Consider the following 19,676-nt stretch of genomic DNA (forward strand, 5'->3'; position numbering starts at 1 on the left):
AATTTCCATGATTTCTTAAGCGTTAGGAAGGGCAACAGAAGAACAAGAGGTATCAGTATAAAAAGAAATATTTTATAGTCAAAGAAGTTTTTTTGTTTTTTTGGGTAAATGATCGTTTCCTCTTTCTCAATGTCCTAGAATTGTGTCAGCAAAGCACAGAATCCACCTAGGACATTAAAGCAGTTTTTAAAGCTAGAGATATAATTAAGGCTACTCATGTTTGGCACTTTCATATATTATTTTAAAATATATAAATTGTAAGTTTAAAGATTTGTAAAAAGGTTGAAAAATTATAGGAAATGAAAAAGTCCCTTTGAATGTCCATAAATACCACAATTCTTTCCCTGAGAAGGAAATTAGATAGGAATTTGGCATGTACCCTTTCTAAATTTTTATTGAGAATTTATATTCATAAATATATCCTTGAAGAAAGTATTTTACATTTTTTGTGTTTCAAACTGTATACATTTTGTAATTTCATTCTGTATGTATCAATAGGATTTGGTAATGTGTCTGTATTAGTATATAGATCAGCCTCATTTCTTTAAACTGCTATGTAAAATTCAAAATCTGAATAAACCACAATTTATGAATCCTTCTATTTATGAATATTTGGTTGATTCCACTTTTTCAGTCTGTCCTCTATAAGGAATATCTTTTAGGAAAAGATAAACTGAGAGATACAGGAAATACACTACTTTGAATTTGGGATATGTTTGGGTTAAGAACAGATCAATGCATTTGAATATTTAGCGTTATAATTAAACACTGAGATAGTAACCAAAGAAACTATTTGTTAAATATTTTCATTTTCCATGGTGTTTATATAATTGAACTTCCAACACATGAATACAGGATAAAAAGTTCGGTAACACCCCAACTTGCCAAACTCCTAAATGACAGTATTTATATAATAAATGAAAGCTAAACATATATTTTTCCAGTCAAGAACTATACTTATTATTTATACTTAACTCTGAAAATTATTTCTAGCATTTTATAATGTTAAAACCTCTATGAAACAGGACAACTAAAGCACAGCTAAAAGAAAACTTAGAGCAAAGAAATCTATATATACTTTTGTCTTAAGGTATGAGATAGTCACTTCAATTAAGACTTAAGTTTAATTCTGAGATCTCTATCACCCAAGGCAAATTGTGACAAAAGGAAATCTCAAAGTTCAACTGGAGAGTCTTCCTGGGCTGACATCGGGGAGGATTTCATTTCACTCAAATAGAAGGATGAAATAATAGATAATGTCCTTAACTTCAGTGTTACAAGAAAACTCTTCAAATTGACTTATCACACACCTTTACATACTTGCCTTTCCATAGGTGAGGAGCATAGATATCAGGCAATCATTTGGGGAAGGCATCTCTGCAGGACAGTTATAAAGATTTAACCTAATTAGGAATTAAACTTCCATAATTAGGGAAATGGGCATTTCCATGTCCCTTTACATTATTTTCAGAAACAATATGATATATCAGAAAGCTAACCATGTTAACTGTGAATTCTTGGTTACATTAGACAGTGAACGAAAGAGCACAGGAAGTCTGTTTCTGAGTAATGATTCAGGATTTCAGAGCCAGAGGACAAGTTACAGAGAAGGTAGTCTGGTTTAGATTTTAATCTGACCTGAAATTATCTTTAACCTATGCAATTTTTCTCTATCTAAAAGAATTTTAAATCTGCTTATACAAGCTTTAAGCATGGTAAATATGAAGAACTTTTAAAAAGTTTGGTGATAAAACTAATTTTTGAGTCAAAGAGATACTGCATTCATTATATTAGAAAACAAAACTTTTTAAATTGGCATATAACAAAGGTTAGTATGTGGGACAGAGAAAAAATATTTTTCTCAGCTGGAACTCTTTTTAAAGAATTCTCATTATTTAAAAAAAAGAAAAAGAAAAAAAGAGAATTCTCATTATTATGCTTTACTGTAAAGTTTTGATGTGACAAGATATCAACTGATTCAACAGCAAAGTTAATCAGAATCGATATGAAGGAATAAAACCATCAGTTGCTTTAAGGAGAAAAGATACACATTTAACATCAAAATCCAAACTGAAGAGTCATATTGATCCTCCCCAGCCCCCAATTCGACCTTCATGTGAATAAATGGAGAACATTTGGGTGTAAACAAGCGTTATTCTATCAGAAGCTTTTCATTGCATGCAAAAGGGAAAATAATGTGACATAACAATACATCAGGTGGTCCCCACTAATGCACATGCAAGGTGACTCCAACAAAATGTGATGTGAACAGACACATGCTCACATGTGATATGTGGCTAGGAAAGAAGAAAAGTAAATATCCTTTACTTGGTAATGATTCTATTCACAACCCCACTTGGAAACACGCCTGTTTCCCACCGCGGGAGTTACAAACAGTACGAGAGATTGAAAAGCCCGTAAGGTCACTGTTTGCCCTGACACAGTCAACCACCAGCCAGTAGAGGCAGCACTGAACTCATCACCCCAGCCCTCCACATACAACATACCTTTCTCTGTGCAAGGCCATCCAACCCACCCATTGCCTGAATCCAAAACCCAGCACTGAACTTTGGTAAAGGCAGAAAACCCTGCTGTACCCAAGATGTCTTATCAACTCCTCTCCCTGAAATAGAAGCTGTCTTTACAAAGTAATATTTACTAATTGGAAGAATGGTGTACAATTTACAAAAATAGCTTTAAAAAAGGAAAAAAATGTAATTTTTACAATATTCCATTTTTTAACAAACATCTCTAATTTTTAATGTACTTTTATAAATATTTATCTTATGAAAATAGGATCATAGTGTATTGGATGAAGTTTGGGACTCCTTAGAGGCAGATGAAGTGAGTTTAAATTCTGGCTCTGCCTCAGAGTGGCTGGGTAACTTTGGATAAGTTACATAACTCCTCTCTTCTTCAGTTTCCTAATCTGTAAAGTGTGAATAAAGAAAAAAAAAGATACATATCTCAGTAGTTGTGAAATAATCAGCAAAAAGCAGTAAGAACAGTGACAAGTATACAGAAATTGCTTATTAAATAACATGATTTATTCTGTCTTACTTTCATTTATGTACTTTTTAATCACTTGTGTTTTAAACTTTAAAAAAGTATGGGAAACATTCTCCAACGTAAAAATCGATTTTTCTCCATAATTTAGAATGGTTCTTCATCTCATGAATATTCTATAATTAGCTTAACCAATCTTCCATTGTAATCTAAGATTGTTTCCAATTTTTAACAACTGTAAACACTGTGATGGTTTTACACATAGATATCTTTGTGCTTCCGTGATGCATTCCTAAAAATAAAGTGTTAGAGGTGGAATTATTGAGTCATACGGTACACCTATTTTTATGGTTTCGGCAAGTATTGCCAATTTGCTCTCCTAAAACGTTGTATTAATTTATACTCCTAGACTCAGTGAATGAGCCTGTCCGTTTCCTTCCAATGTTGCCAACCATAGGCATTTTTATTTAATATACAGCAATTTCATAGGAATAAAATGGCCTCAAGTTGTTTTAATATGTGCTTTTTTTTAATAACTAATGAAACTGAACATTTTCTGTCGTATGTTTATTAACAGTGGGCCATGGTAGGACTGTGAAACCAGACTTCACTTTAATTCCCATTTCTGGCGTTTAGCATCTGTGTGACCATGGGTAATTACTGTATCTCTCCAAGCCCCAGCTGCCTCTCTAAAATAGATATCTAGAATATAAACGCTCAAAGATATGTGTCTATTAAATTTTAATCTAAGGTGCCTTCTAGGAGGCTGGTAGCAGGTCATGCTCCCTCCAGAAGCATTTGAGAGTCCTTTGACTACACTTAATCACTACTGCTCACGAAAAATCTTGACTATATTTCTTAATCTGACTGCTTAAAGTAATTTGGTAATTTAAACTACTAAAACAAGGGTGATGAAGATGAGAGCTTACACTTTAAGTGCTTACGGTGTGCTACTGTACTCTTTTTACATTTACCAAACCATTTAAATCCTAACCACAGACCTCCAACACAGGTACTGTGATAATTTTCATTTCATAGAGGAGGAAACAGGAACAGAAATGTCAAGTAAGGTGTCAAAAGTCACATAGCCAGTTAACGGAGAAGACTGGGGGCCAACCCAGGTGATCTGGCTCCCTCTTCTGCACTTTAAAAAAAAAAATTATTTATTTGGCTGCATTGGGTCTTCATTGCAGCTTGCAGGCTTTCTCTAGTTGCGGCGAGTGGGGGCTACTCTTCAATGTGGTGTCCGGGCTCTAGGCACGCAGAATGTAGCACGCAGGCTCAGTAGTTGCGGCGCACGGGCTTAGTTGCTGTGCGGCATGTGGGATCTTCCCGGACCAGGGCTCAAACCCGTGTCCCCTGCATTGGCAGGCGTATTCTTAAGCACTGCACCACCAGGGAAGCCCCCTCTTCTGCACTTTTAACAACCACGATGGTGGTTGAATAAAGCATGAGCCATCCATATGCTTATTAGCTACACAGATTTCTGCCTCCTTGATTTAAATTTTCTGTTAGGTTGAATTGTCTTTTCCTTATTGATCAAAAAAAAAAACACTTTTATATTAGTGTTGTCATCTATTTGTTTTATGCTGCAAGTATTTTTTACCAACCTATCCTTTGTCTTTTAATCTTCTATGGCAATTTTTGTTTTCACCATGACATCTTAAATCTTTCTTCCTTTATCATTCTTGTTTTTTAGTTTGTTTATGTAGCACTTCCCATTATTTTAATAGTTTTATTTATGGAACTATAAATAAAATATAAATAAATATATAAATAAAATAAAATATTATAAATAAAATAAAAATAAAATATTTATTTTGTTTCAAGCATTTGACCTTTAATTCACCTTGAAATAGTTACTGTGTTTGGTGTAACATGCCGACGCATTTTTCCCTGATGGATAAGCAACCAACTTACCTCAGAATCACTTATATAGTGATCACTTCGTTTATCCTCTCAATGACTTCATGTTTCAAGTTTATCATATATTAAATTTCTCAATTAGTCTTTTTTTCAAGTCCTTCAGTACAGTTCAGAAATTCCTCACATAGTTAAGCATTACAGCGTTTTTTTGTTTCCTGTTATACTCTTTGATTTTTTTTTTAGGTTTTTCAGATTTTTTTTTAGGTTTTTAAGATTTCTATTGGGTATGGGCACTGGTTTTCATTTTCTTTATTTTGACATTGTTTATACATAACTGACCTTTTTTTATTCCAATACATTGTCTATTAATTTTCTTTATATTTACAGATATTATCAGATAGCTAGTACTTGCAAGTAATGTGTTTCCTTCATTCAAATATCATTTATTTCTCTTACATTTTTGCATTGGCTGGATCTGACCTAAAAGGTTTAATTTTAATAGTTAATTCATAAGTATATAAGCTCATTAAATTCTTGCAACAATCCTAGCAGTAGAAGCTACTGTTATCTTCCTTTTAAAAATGAGGAACTAGAGCAGCTTCCCTGGAGGTCCAGTGATTAAGAATCCAGGCTTGCACTGCAGAGGGCGTGGGTTCCACCCCTGGTCGGGGAAGTTCCACATGCCACGAGGTGTGGCCAAAAAAAAAAAAAAATGAGGAACTAGAATAACTATCTCTAGTGTTTCAGCAATAAGTCTTAATGTTTGTGATACTTCTGATAGATATCATTCATCATGTTAAGGCACTGCTCATCATTTACTAATTTATTAGACTATTTTTTCATAATCAAGAATGGATGTTAAATTTTATCAAGTACACCTTCTACATCTTATTGAGATTGTCAAGGTGTTTTTTTTTAACTCAATAATATAAATTACACAATTAGATTTCCTAATGTGTTCAATCTTACTGATGTTCCATGAAAGGTATATAATTTGCTTTTTTTTTAAATGTGTTTTTTTTAATATCAGAATTATTTTAGTCTCAGGGAATGAATTCACACATTTTCCATTTTCTTTTATGTTCTGAATAAACTTCAACAACGTTTAAGAATTGCCTGTGCAGTTAAGGTTTCAAAACTCATGTTCATTAAATGATTGAAATGTGTTATTTTCTTATTCGGGGGAGGGGAGTATGCAGAGAGAAAAGGGTGGAGTTATTTGATAACTATTTCTGATATTTTCATCATTAACAATTTTCACTAAACAGTACATTTAATACCCGATATTCAAGTTCCTCTAATTATATTTTTAAAGATAATTTCCTTGATATTTTTATACATTAATTTCTTCAAATGGGGGACTGTATTATATTTTTAGTTAACTTGGGGAGATTTTTATACCTTTATAATACCTAAGTCTTCCCAAGGTATGTCTCTATATTTTTTCACATTTTCTCTCATACTTAGTAAAATTTAGTTATGTTCTTCATAGCAACCCCTATATTTCTTGTTGTTCACTCATTCTTAATAGCATATGTTTTCCCTTTCTTTCATTAGCCTTGTAAATGGTTTGCCTGTATCACTGGTTTTGGGGGGAACTAATACTTGGATTTATCAAATACACTATTTAAGTACTTTCTATGTAATTGCCTTTTATTAATCTTCATAAATTTCTTTATAATTTTCTCAGTTTTCTTTATTTTAGTTCATTTTGTTGAGATGTTTAATTGATTTTCAACCTTGTTGTTCAATTATAAAACCATTCACATAACTTCCCTGGTGGTCCAATGGTTAAGACACTGTGCTTCCACTGCAGGGGGCACAAGTTTGATCCCTGGTCAGGAAACTAAGATCCTACATGCCCTGTGGTGCAGCCAAAATAAATTTCCTCTGAATAATACTTTTGGCCCTTACCCATAGTTTTTATATACTGTATTTCATTGTTAGTTTCTAAGAAGTTTATAGTTGCAGTTTTGGTATCTACATTAGCTACCTGAGATTTTTTTTCTACCAAGGGTTTTGATACTTGTTTCATTTTTGTTATTTATTTCTCTTTGCTGTGATCACAGTAAAGGTTCTGCCTTTTTGAAATCTATTGAAGCATTCTGGACCCACAACATAATCAACAATTAAACAAATTAAGTGGGTATGTGAACAGAATATTTTATGTATTTATGTGTGTGTCTACACATACATATGTTGGACAAAGCTTACGGCTGATTCTCTAGTCTAAGAACCACCACTTTAGTTTGTTTAAAATTCACCTGAGAACTTGCTAAAAAAATAAAAACAAAAACAAAAGAGATTCCAGGGTTTCATCACCAGAAATTTAGTAGCTGTGGAATCATGTGCAAGGACTTTTGCTATTAGCATACACTTCATGGAACCTGGAATTTCAAAGACTTGGCACTTTAAAACATCACTTCAAAGCTTTGTTTTTTGTTTCTGATTTTTAAAAGCTAGATAGATAATCTATATTATTTTTCTGTGATTCCAACTTTGTAATTTTTCTGGTGTTTCAAATATTATATATATGTGTGTATATACATATGCACACACACATTTCCATGGGAAGTCATTCACGCAAAAGTTCCTGTCTTTATAACTTTATTGATAATTAAATTATTTTGTAACTCATAAAATAGCCTCCTCTATATGTTTCTCACTTACCTTTTGTTTACATTTATGTGTTACACTTTTGTTTATCCATTTTAGTATTGCCACCTTTGAGGTGTCTCATCTAGAAGACGCACTTAGATTTTACTCTTTCACTCATTATAAGAGGTTTTTCCACTTAATAGAAAAGTTTAACCCATTCAACGTTTACCATCACACAGGATATGCTCAGATTTATACTATCTTCCCGTTATAGGACAGTAGATGAATCCCATTAGTCATTCTTCTTTCTCCCTTGGCCTGTCGTAACCAAATATCATCCACCTTCTACATCAGTTATGGTTCATGATAATTCTAGCATATTTATGGCACCCTTTGCTGGTTTCCAAGGCCAACAGGAAAATGTGCCTTATCTTCCTTTACTTCAATGAACATGTCGGACCAGGATTAGATGAGGAAGAGAGTTGAATGTTTGTGTCCAAAAATCACCATATTGCCCTGTTAAATTTTGTATTTGGTTATATACATCCATAAATATTTTATGTAAAGTAAAATAAATATTATATATTTCAATGGCCAAAATTTCAGCATTAACTTAAAAAAATATGATTAAGAATGTCCAGTACAATGTGCAAAATCCATCATAGGTGAGAGTTGGGCAAATACTTAATTGGAAATGCAAATGAAGATGTGCATGGACACTTATTTGGTACAGCAATTATAGAAAATTTATCCCATAAAGCTAATTAAGTGAGGCTGTTATTGGTGCACCTAGTTACCATGCACTGGCTTCACAGAGAATGCTAAGGGCTGCATGAAGGCCTGTGCTTCTGATATAAATTCACATGTGCATGTTGGCATAGCTTACACAAGAGGACTCAAATTTGTTTCAAAATGTAGGACCTCATCAAATTGAGATGACTTCTCCATAGATAGTAGGAAATAACAACAAACAGATGCTTTTCCTATTTTACAGAAAGCTGATTTTCAAAGTCTTCCAAAATTGACCCATTAGATAATTAATTCTAGGAGGGTAAACACATGTTTAAATAAGAAGGATGAGAAGAACTCAGCCAGATTTTCACGACAAAATCAAGATCACTTAATTGAGAATAGAAATGAAAAATAAATCTACTGAACTGGATAATTATTAGGAGACAATGTCTATGTTGGGAATGTTTTAAAACTAAAACATTCCTACTCTTTTCCAATGTATATTTACTATATTATTGATTAGAAGAGTTTTGGAAGAATGTGGAAATGTACAAATATTAAAAGTTTTCAGGACTTCCCTGGTGGTACAGTGGTTAAGACTCCACACTTCCACTGCAGGGGGCACAGGTTAGATCCCTGGTGGGGGAAGTTCCGTGTGGTGCGGCCAAAAAAAGTTTTTTTTTCAGATTATAATCCAATCCAACTGCAATTTTCTACTGCTTTTAATCATGAGTAAAAAGTTTTGCATATCTATATAATCATTTTAAAAAACTGTTTTTTAAAAAGTTGGACAGAAATGAAATCTATGGAAGGATAGCTCACTGTCCTGTATTTTTTCAATTCTGATGTATATCTGAGCATATGTGTATGCTTTGAACAATTCACCACCATTAATAAATATACTGATTTTAGAATATGAATTTTAAGGGAGCCAAGAGTCATCCAATATATTCACCCTGATTAAAAGATATAGTGAATTCAGAACAGGCTCTTTATTTAACAGGCTGAAATGCACTTAGCGCATTACCATTTCGAGAGAGTAAAAGTTGAAGTACTTTCAATACTTTACACTTAGACGTTTTAAAATGTAGTTTGCATTTTCTCTGAAAGTGTAAATCAAGTTTTAGTTTATGGCTTGATTAAAGAAAATGTGTTCTCACAAAAATTACGCACACTCTGAGAAATACAATGTTTGTTTTTAAATATGAAACAAGGTATTATAGGATACTGCTCCATATTCTATAGAGGTAATAGTGAAGCACCAACGAATCCATTTTTATGACTAAAAATATTTAAAAAGCATGGAAATAAATCCTTTTCCTAAGAGGCATAGAACACAGAATTGAAGGGTTTTCTCTTTGACGCTTTTTTCCTGGAGTTGCAACCAATTCCTCCAGGGAGAGTCTTCCTCCCCTATAATTTGCTTCACACAGGAGCCAAAGTTTCTTCCTAGTTAACTGTTCTGCTATATCCATGCCAAAGCCTGCAGATAATCCCCGCTCATAGAATAGGCCCCAAACTCCCTCCACCCCTCCTGAGCTGCACTCTCCAGCCTCCCTGTTCATACTGAGAGCTAGGCACCAAGGCCACCCTTTGCTTCCAGAATGTGGCCTCTCCTTTACCTCCCCCTCTGCTTGGAATGGCCTTCATTCTTCACCTCACCCAGCAGTCCCTATCAACACCATACTCCTTCCTGGCCAGCTCAGACTCCCCACTTTCTAAAGTCTTCCCAAAGTTAAATTCAGCCCTCCCACCTTGCATTTTCCTGTTCCTTTTATATGGCACCTAATATTTTCAGTCTTGTGTGCTCATCTCACAGGCATCACCCATGAAATGCAAGACTTTACTTAACTCTGTATCCCACCTGCACCCCTGCCCCCCACCTCCACTGCACTGAGCCCAGTGGCTGCACAAAACAGATCTTGGTTATGGCTTTTGGCACAATATTTACTTAACAGCTACTCACTATGGCAGCACAGCATCCTCTTAGGATGGCTCTGATATGAGACTGCCTAATTCAAACCCAGTCTCCCCTACTTATCATCTACAGGTCTTTCTTTGCCTCAGTTTCCTCATTTGTAGATGGTCATAATAATAAAGCATGCCTCATTAGGCTGTCATAGAATTAATGATGTACCATATGGTAAGTGTACAGCACAGGGCTTGCTAGGTAAGTATTGCTCAATAGATATTAAATAAAGAAAAAACCTAGATCTAAATACATTTTAAAATATACCCTCTAAATCACAAGTTAGAATTATTTTAAAATAATTATAAATATAAACAAAATTTATAAATACTATAGATATAAGTAATATAAACTTTAAAAAAAATCAAATGATCAATGAAATAACAAACAAAATTTGCCTGTTACAGATACTGAGGGTTATGGCCTTTCTATCACATTTATATCTACACTTTAGGTAGGGAATCAATTCATTTGGAGAAGGTATGTTGCGGGTGTATCGGGAAGAGCCCACACAGATCTTACATAAGATCTGATCACTTTCCCAATCTACTGGTCAAAGCATCGGAAATAAATATGAACTGAAACAGCCATGCTGAACAACAACTACTGAAATGTCTTATTCAGCTCAACATCCCTGGGCCCCCAAAGTCCCTAAGGGGAAACGTGGCTCCGGCCACAATGCCTTTACACAGTGGAGAACTTTCAGATCTGGGCTTATTTCTCCACGTGCTACATTTATATTAGAAACAAGCAGTATAAACCAAATCAAACACTCCCCGCCTGGAAACCTCCCTGTGGTTTCCCATCACCACTAAGAAAGAGCCAAAGTCCTTCTAACTTTCAGGTTGTCAGGGTCCTACAAGGTCCTCTTCCACTCCACTCTATCCCCTATTCTTTCCTATCTCACATTTGCTATTCTCTATTCCAACCACACTGCTCTGCTATTTTTGGACTCTGACAGTCAAGGCCTGGCCTTGGAACCTTTGAACTTGAAGATTTCCTGCCTGGAAGAGTTTCCCCAGATATCCTCCTGGTTTTCTCCCCTCCCTTACCTACTTAAGTTCTCAGTCAAATGTTCCCTTTCCAGTGAGGTCATCGCTGCCTGAATCACGGAAAATTGCATCCCTTCCCCACACACATCCTCTTGGAGGCCCCTCCCCCTGCTTCATTTTCTACATAGCACTTTTCACCATCTAACCTACTGTGCATTGCTTTTTTTTTTCTGCTTTGTATATTGCCTCCTGCAATCAAAAGATAAGTTCCAGGAGAGGACATAGCTTCACTGCGATCATTGTTAGAACATTACCACCTAAAACAATTCTTGGCACACACTGAACACTTGATAAATATTTATCAAATGAATGCTTAGATTGTGGGGCAGCTTATCAGCAACCTGAAAAAGTTAAGGGGGCTCATGGGCTTGCTTGCATTGAAACAAAGTCTTTCACAAATCACTCTATCTTGTATTTTGAAGGATATAGTTTGAAAGCTCTATTAATTTAGGACAATGGTTCTCCACTCCACCGGGAGTAACTCTGCCCTCTTCAGAGCACTGGGCGATGTTGCAAGACATCTTTGGTTATCATAATAGTGATGGGTGGATGGGTGCTACTGGCATCTAGTGGGTAGAGGTCAGGGATGCTGCTAAACTTCATACAGTGCATAGGACAGTCCCCACAGCAGAGAACGATCCGTCCAACAATGTCAGGAGTGCTGAGGTTGAGAAACCCTAAACCTGATTTAGCCAGAGGTAATTTCTTAGATCTAACTCCACAGCGTATAGTGATTGTACATTACTTGGGAGGGAGGAAAGAAAGTCAGTCAACTTGTTGGTATTCTAGGAAGACCAAATACACAAAATGTTTACATGAGAAACAGAGGGAGGGTAATAAAGATACGAAGTGGCGTTCACCCAGCAAGGAATCAAATACGCTACTAAGGATTTATCTTTAAAACAAGAGGAGAAATGTCCCCAAAAAATAAATGTTAGAGAGAAAGGACACTAAATTCTAATGGAGAGCCTTGGTTCCTTGTCCCTTTAGACCTCTTTAAAATTGTGCCCCATGTTCTTGTTACATGTATTCTTTCAGGAATAACTGACAAAGTTGTAATAAAAAAAAAAAAAAAGGAGGGAAATCCCGCATCACCATCTCCTCTCTGAGAGCCGGCGTGGCTTGCTGCTGGTGGCTCAGAACATTCGGCAGCAGCCAGCTCTGCAAGGGAGCAGCTGCTCCACCATGCTCTTCAAGTAACACCAGGGATATGAGAACTTGGGGAGAAATTAACCAAGCAATCAAAAAGAGAAGAGATATTGAGAGGTGCAGCGTTTCCCCCTCTGTAAACACCATGTGAGCTAGTCTAATCTCATGGATAAATTACAGACTGCTCCAGCCACAAAAATGCACTAAGAGCTTTGGGGAAATAAGTCTTTGGGAAGAAAGAAATAAAGCCTTCCTCACTGCTAAAGGCCATTACAACTCTACCACACATTGTATGAATGGTTGGATGAAAAACTGAAATTCTCTCCTCTAGAAGAGTACATTTGGCATAAACATAAATGCCCAATTAATAGGTGAATTCAGATCCCAGCTTTCTACCTTTGCCCATGTAAAGACATTATATGATGCTCTCTCCTCTGAATTTTATAGGGTATTTTATTTTCATTCCGCTCTTAGCTCACTCTGACACATTACCTTTTAAGGGGACTACCAAAACAGCCCTATTTTTCCAAGACAGGCTCTCTGCTTTCTTCCACAAAGCACTTTTGGAGACTGAACACAAACGGGACTACTAAAAAGACAAACAGAATTTTTAAGAAAATGGTCTTTAGTGGAATTGAGAACAACTATGCAGTTACCAGCAAGTAATCTTTGAAGAAATGGGCAGTAAGGAGGCAATGAAGAAAAACATGGATGTTTTTCATTCACCAATGGAAAATCAGTCATAGACATGTATTCCCTGAAACAAAAGAGAAACTCCTATTTTAAGATGGAAAGGCTGAGTGTGGATTGAAAGACCGGTCAAAATGTTTTGGCTGGTTAAATCAATATGCAATTGACACACAGAGAAAATTATGTGACTTTACATCTGAAACTACTGAAAATACTGGAGAAGGATAAGGAATAAAACAGCTGTTTCCTGCTATAGCTGGGAGGATTTTTCCCCCCCAGATTGACAAAGATAAAGCAACTCTAGACCATAGAAACTTGTCAACTGTAAAATGACTCACACACTGTATATTAACGAAGGTAACTTACAGACAGCAAGGGAATGGCAACTTTCCCAAGAAAATCAGGGGGTTTATCTCCATCTTCATCAAACACAGTCACTTCCAAAACATCATGAATATCTTTAATGGGACTGAAACAAGAAACACACCATGTATTAGATACAAAAACACAAAAGTGAAGTCTGTTCCATGAAGATCTGAAAACACAGTTTCACTAATTAAATCTGTATGTCCTCAGAGTATAAAAGTACCATTTAATTAAATTCCAAAAATTAAATCAAACTGACTGTATTCCCAAACCTTCCATCAGAGAAGATTCAGACATCCATATGGAAAAAAAAAGCCAACTTTTTTACTATGACATTTTCCATGTATATGTGTACTCAAGGGCAGAACTGTTAAAGAAACAGGATAAAGAAAGAGAACAGGGGACAAAATAAGGAGGACAGTGATTTCAAAGTAGCTTCCAAATGAGAAGAACAAAAATCAGATTTACTTTACTTTAAACTAATGAAGAATTCCCTTAAAAAAAAAAAAAAGATGGTCAAAATCACTACTTGCCAAGATCCCTAGAAAACATCCTATTGTTGAAGCACAGAGTACTAAAAGTCTCATGCATATTTACATACTTATAAACAGTTTTTATGTTGACCAGAAGCCAGACATTGGCTACAATGAAACACGGAGCCATGGTCACTGTGTTGACCAAACCAGAGACTTGCATATGGCAATTTGCAAACCTGCTTAGCACAGTTAATCCTCTTCTCATAGATCCTTGGGAAGTTTCTGCTTGGGAACCACCAATTCCATTCAATACGAACTATATTCTTTCAGTTATAAGCACAGACAGAGCATTTCTTCACTGTTGTGAGGCCAGTGTACCACCATTTCACGCAAATTCAAAAAGGGGCCTCCCCCTTGGTGGCCAGACGCCTTGGAATCTAAAGCAAACTAGGAATATACCCAGCCTCCTAAATGCCTGAGTCTGAAAAGTGAACATCACTATGGAGCAGGTCATTCATAGAAACTGGAATATAAGGGGTCTTTGGGAGTCCTTGAGGAATTGCAGATAATCTGTATGTTCCAAAAGACTCTGGCAGAATACAAGCCTTCAGATATTAAAATAATGTTGTACCATATAAGCTCCTTGAATTAAAGACAGGTCTACATTTGTAGTTTCCTTTAACCCAGGAATGAAGTAGTCTGGATTTATGGAAGTTTCCTTCTACTCACAGATTAATTTAGTCACTAAAAGACCTACTTTACAAATGCCTCTCCTATAACACTCCCTTGCAGTTCCAAATGGTCTCTTCTATTATTAACACTACACTCTATAAAATGAAAGCATAAAAGGTTTTCAGAAAAAGAAAAACAATAAACTTCACTCTTTGCTCATAAAAATGGACAGGAAGTTCCACTCAAGGGCCCCAGACTGCCCCAAACATATCAGGGATAATTGGTCTCTGAGTTAAAGCTGCTCTTTGATACTGCAGGGGCTAAAGTACTTACAATGTAAAAACTTTGTTCCACTCAGGGTTGAGGTTTTTGTAAATGGTATGTGTCTGAAGTCGGTCATTTCCCAACTCCAACAAGCAAAAGGGATCGCTCTTCCCTGCAAAGAGAACACAGACGTGGGTCAGAGACAAAGGAATCTCCTTGGTCAGAGGCAAGTGAATCTCAAAAGTGACAGAGGCAAAGTGAACAAAAGTCATGCACTTTTTTTCCAATTATTATTTTTTATTTTATATTTCAGTATAGTTGATTTACAATGCTGTGTTGGTTTCAGGTGTACAGCAAAGTGATTCAGTTATACATATACCTATATCTATTCTTTTTCCAATTCTTTTCCCATTTAGGTTATTACAGAATACTGAGTAGAGTTCCCTGTACTATACAGTAGGTCCTTGTTGATTGTATATTTTATGTATAGTAGTGTATATATGTTCATCCCAAACTCCTAATTTATCCCTCACCCCACCTTTCCCCTTCGGTAACTGTAAATTTGTTTTCTAAATCTATGAGTCTGTTTCTGTTTTGTAAATAAGTTCATTTGTATCATTTTTTAGATTCCACATATTGTAACAATAAAATTGGGCTTGCTGATAGAGAGCAGACTTGTGGTTGCCAAGGGGGAGGGGATGTGAGGGAGGGATGGATTGGGAGTTTGGGGTTAGCAGATGCAAACTATTAGATATAGAATGGATAAACAACAAAGTCCTACTGTATATTCAATACCTTGTGATAAACCATAATAAAAAAGAATATGTAAAAGAATGTGTGTATATACATATGTATAACCATCACTTTGCTGTACAGCAGAAATTAACACAGCACTTTAAATCAACTACACTTCAATTAAAAAGACATTGTGCTTGCTAAAAGACTGAATGTGAGCCTCTCTTTTTAGCAAGCCGTGTAAGCCCTGTGTGGGAATTCGGGAGGTGGACAGACATATAGGTGTCAGTGCACTTATTGAACTGGGACTGACACACAACCCAGATGCAGCCTTGAGAGCAATGGCAACACTGGTTTCACAAGAGCAGGTGTCAATGTGGCATGTGAGAGAGTCCAAGTTTGTGTTTTGTTTTAAAACAGATGCACATCTCTGTTTCCTTCCTAAATTCTCTTTGAGCCAATATAATTATTTTTCTTTTTTTGGCCACAGTGTGTCTTAGCTGCGGCATGTGGGGTCTTCGTTGAGGCATGCGGGGTCTTCTGTTGCAGCACGCAGGCTCTTTGCTGTGGCACGCAGGCTTCTCTCTAGTTGCGGTGTGCGGGTTTTCTCCCTCTAGTTGCGGCGCGCAGGCTCTCCGCTGTGGCACGCGGGCTTCTCTCTAGTTGCGGCGTGCGGGTTTTCTCCCTCTAGTTGCAGCGTGCAGGCTCTTCGCTGTGGCACGCGGGCTTCTCTCTAGTTGCGGTGTGCGGGTTTTCTCCCTCTAGTTGTGGCACTCGGGCTCCAGAGCACATGGGCTCTATAGTTTGCAGCACACGGGCTCTCTCGTTGAGCCACATGAGCTCAGTAGTTGTGGCGCGTGGGCTTAGTTGCCTCGCGGCATGTGGGATCCTAGTTCCCCAACCAGGGATCGAACCCGCATCCCCTGCATTGGAAGGTGGCTTCTTTACCACTGGACCACCAGGGAAGTCCCTGAATGAATATAATTACTCATCTACAACTGGAAGTCTATGATAACTTACACGCTTCTACAAGGTGATAAGAGAAATGAGAAAAAGTGTAACCATGGCTATTTAGGAGTTAAAACTCTGCTCTGGAGTGAGTGGCCACACACACATATGATCTTATATATTTAGTAAATGGTGAGAATACACATGGGACATTTCTGGTGCTCAGACACATGCAGAAGTCTAATTTCATAAGGTTAAGTTAAAAGTTTTTATCTTAAAAAATAATGAAGCTTAACTTTCACTTCTCCCATCTCACCTCTTCTTCCACCCTACCTCACACAGCCTCCAAGAGAAAAAAAAATAAAAAGATTAGAAAATCCTGAATCCAAAGGGGAACACAGAAAGTTACCACATAAGAAGTCTCTCCCCTTCTGTTGGGCTGGGCAGAGGGATCCAGAGTTGAAACCGTCAGGGTCTTTAACGTTTGCAGGACAGGAACACATGGCCTACCCCTGCGCACACTGGTGCTTTACAAAGCGGTGTGTACTAAATTAATTGGGGGCAAAAGGACAGATATGCCTCCAACAAATGGCCAAGGAATCCCAGACCAGGGCCTAACTCAGACAGTGCTCAGGCCACTTGACCTACTGGCCTACCATTCAGGTCACTGAACCTACATCTAATTCACTTAATAACCAGGAGCTCTGAAGTACTGCAAGTCATTAGAGAGACACATGTGCAGGAGCCAGCATGAAGATGATATTTCAAAAAAAGGAAGAAAAGAAGAGCAGCTGCATGGCTAAGAGTTAGTGTTAAACAGGAGATTCCATTCAACTGACTAGTGGCCTGGATACTTAGATGCTTGGCCAAAGCTTTTAAGTCAAGGCTATTATCTCAGTGGCCAGAAGACAGCGATCAAGCCATGGACACAGATGAATGCATTGGGGTCATCACTTACAAATAATGGAAATGATCCCTGTCTAAATTTAGCAGAAAAGGAATTTATTAAAATAATAGCAAGCAGCTCTCAGGATCAGACCACAGATTGGAGAATCAGGCTGGAAAAATCACTGGAAACCTAAGAATGCTGAGGGATGCTCAGGCACAGAATCTCGGTCAAACTCTCACCCCAGGAAAAGTCTGGCGTGGCCTCTGCTTCCCAGGAAAACTGGCCCCACCGACACTTCCGACCCCGGCACCTAAATGTAGCTGCTTCTAATATGAATTCTCCACTCCCGCTTCTTTTCCTCACTTGATGTAGATGTAAAGGGATTGCCCCTGCCTAGCAAATCCTCATGCCCTAACTTCCAGGGCTCAGAATGGGAGTACATACTGGCTTTCCACCACATGAAAGTGGCTCTGAGCCCTTCCCTAAAACATTCGATGAGAAGCACCCCAAACCTAGAAGGGGTTTCAGATGTTGGGCAGCCCAAATCAAACATACACACAAATCCACCTGCATCTGTAAAAAGTCTTGCTTCTTTAAGACATTTTACTCAGCCATCAAAAAGTGAAATAACACAATTTGCAGCAACATGGATGGACCTAGAGATTATCATACTAAGTGAACTAGGTCAGACAGAGAAAGGCAAATATCACATAATATCACTTACTTGCGGAATCTAAAAAAAAAAGGGTACATTTTGTAATTTTCTTTTTTCTAGTTGTGGCCTTTTCTTTTCTGCCTAGATAAATTCCTTTAGCATTTGTTGTAAAGCTGGTTAAAAAAATTTGATACAAATGAACTTATTTGCCACGTATAAATAGACTCACCTACATAGAAAACTTTGGTAACTTACACGGTTACCAAAGGGGATGGAGGTGGGGAGATAAATTCGGAATTTGGGATTAACACACTACTATATAAAACAGATAAACAACAAGGACCTACTGGATAGCACAGGAAGTATATTCAATATCTCATAATAACCTATAATGGAAAAGAATCTGATTCATATGTGTATAACTGAATCACTCTGCTGTGCACTTGAAACTAACACAACACTGTAAATTCACTACACTTCAATTTCTTTAAAAAGGCAGTTTAAGTCTGGGACTGTGTTTCACGGGGCACAGGGTAGGGGTCGGGTGACAGTGCAGAAGGTCATGACATCTCTCAAGTAACATGAAAAGAACATGAACATGAAAGAACACACATGTTCTCATCCTCAACCCTAGCTGAAACCGCTACTTAACTGTTTGTCAGACTGTTGGGAGGTGTCAGGGCTGCTCCTCCAGAGACACTGACATGCCATCTCACCAGCACCGGCTCAGGGGGAACCATCTGACACTTGTAATGAAAGCCCGGGGGTTCCTCCACAGAGACGTGGAGAGGGTCTGGGCCTGTGTCTGCACAGGTGGGCTGAGCCCTGCCTCCCCCCCAGCCCCTCCAGCACACTCTTCCGCTATTCCAGCTAATAAGGAACAGCCTTCCTTCTAGGAACCGGGAACTTCAGTTGTGTGTCTCCAAGGAACACACTGCGCCGACTCTCTGAAGATAATTCCATCAAAGCTCATTAAATTGCTGCATTTATTAATATTACAGTATAAACAGGCAGAGAAGAGGAAGAAGAAGCGAAGACATTAACACATTTATAGAGTAATGTATATACACTTTAGGATTGGTTTCTTGCCCTTCAAAGATTCCAGATAGACAGGGACTTTCAAAAAAATTTAAATAGGGCTTCCCTGGTGGCACAGTGGTTGAGAGTCCGCCTGCCGATGCAGGGGACACAGGTTCATGCCCCGGTCCGGGAGGATACCGCATGCCGCGGAGCGGCTGGGCCCGTGAGCCATGGCCGCTGAGACTGCAAGTCCGAAGCCTGTGCTCCGCAGCGGGAGAGGCCACAGCAGTGAGAGGTCCACATACCGCAAAAATAAATAAATAAATAAATAATGAGTATTTTTATTCAATCATGATAAAACGACCTCCCGTCACAAATGTTTCCCAAGAGTACCAAGCAAACAGTACCAGACAAAGTGACATATATACACTTGGGTCTGCACTTTTGCTCTTTGCTCTACCTGTTTTTTTTTTTTTTTTTGTGGTACGCGGGCCTCTCACTGTTGTGGCCTCTCCCGTTGCGGAGCACAGGCTCCGGATGCACAGGCTCAGCAGCCATGGCTCACGGGCCCAGCCGCTCCGCGGCATAT

At 37.6% G+C, this 19,676-nt stretch overlaps 1 protein-coding gene across 5 annotated transcripts in view; it reads right to left on the reverse strand.

The window, feature by feature from the left end:
* The window catches only part of MCTP2 (multiple C2 and transmembrane domain containing 2), a gene marked incomplete at both ends in the record, with an annotated part of 197,884 nt that overhangs the window by 92,394 nt on the left and 85,814 nt on the right, over positions 1–19,676 (reverse strand). For all 5 annotated transcript variants that reach the window (XM_079699877.1, XM_079699876.1, XM_079699875.1 and 2 more), the window contains 2 exons: positions 13,429–13,531; positions 14,910–15,012. In XM_079699877.1, the coding sequence (XP_079556003.1) occupies positions 13,429–13,531; positions 14,910–15,012 (206 nt within the window). The remainder of the gene's footprint in view (positions 1–13,428; positions 13,532–14,909; positions 15,013–19,676) is intronic.

The sequence above is a fragment of the Hyperoodon ampullatus genome (assembly GCF_949752795.1).
Source record: "Hyperoodon ampullatus genome assembly, chromosome: 3".
NCBI lineage: Eukaryota > Metazoa > Chordata > Mammalia > Artiodactyla > Ziphiidae > Hyperoodon > Hyperoodon ampullatus.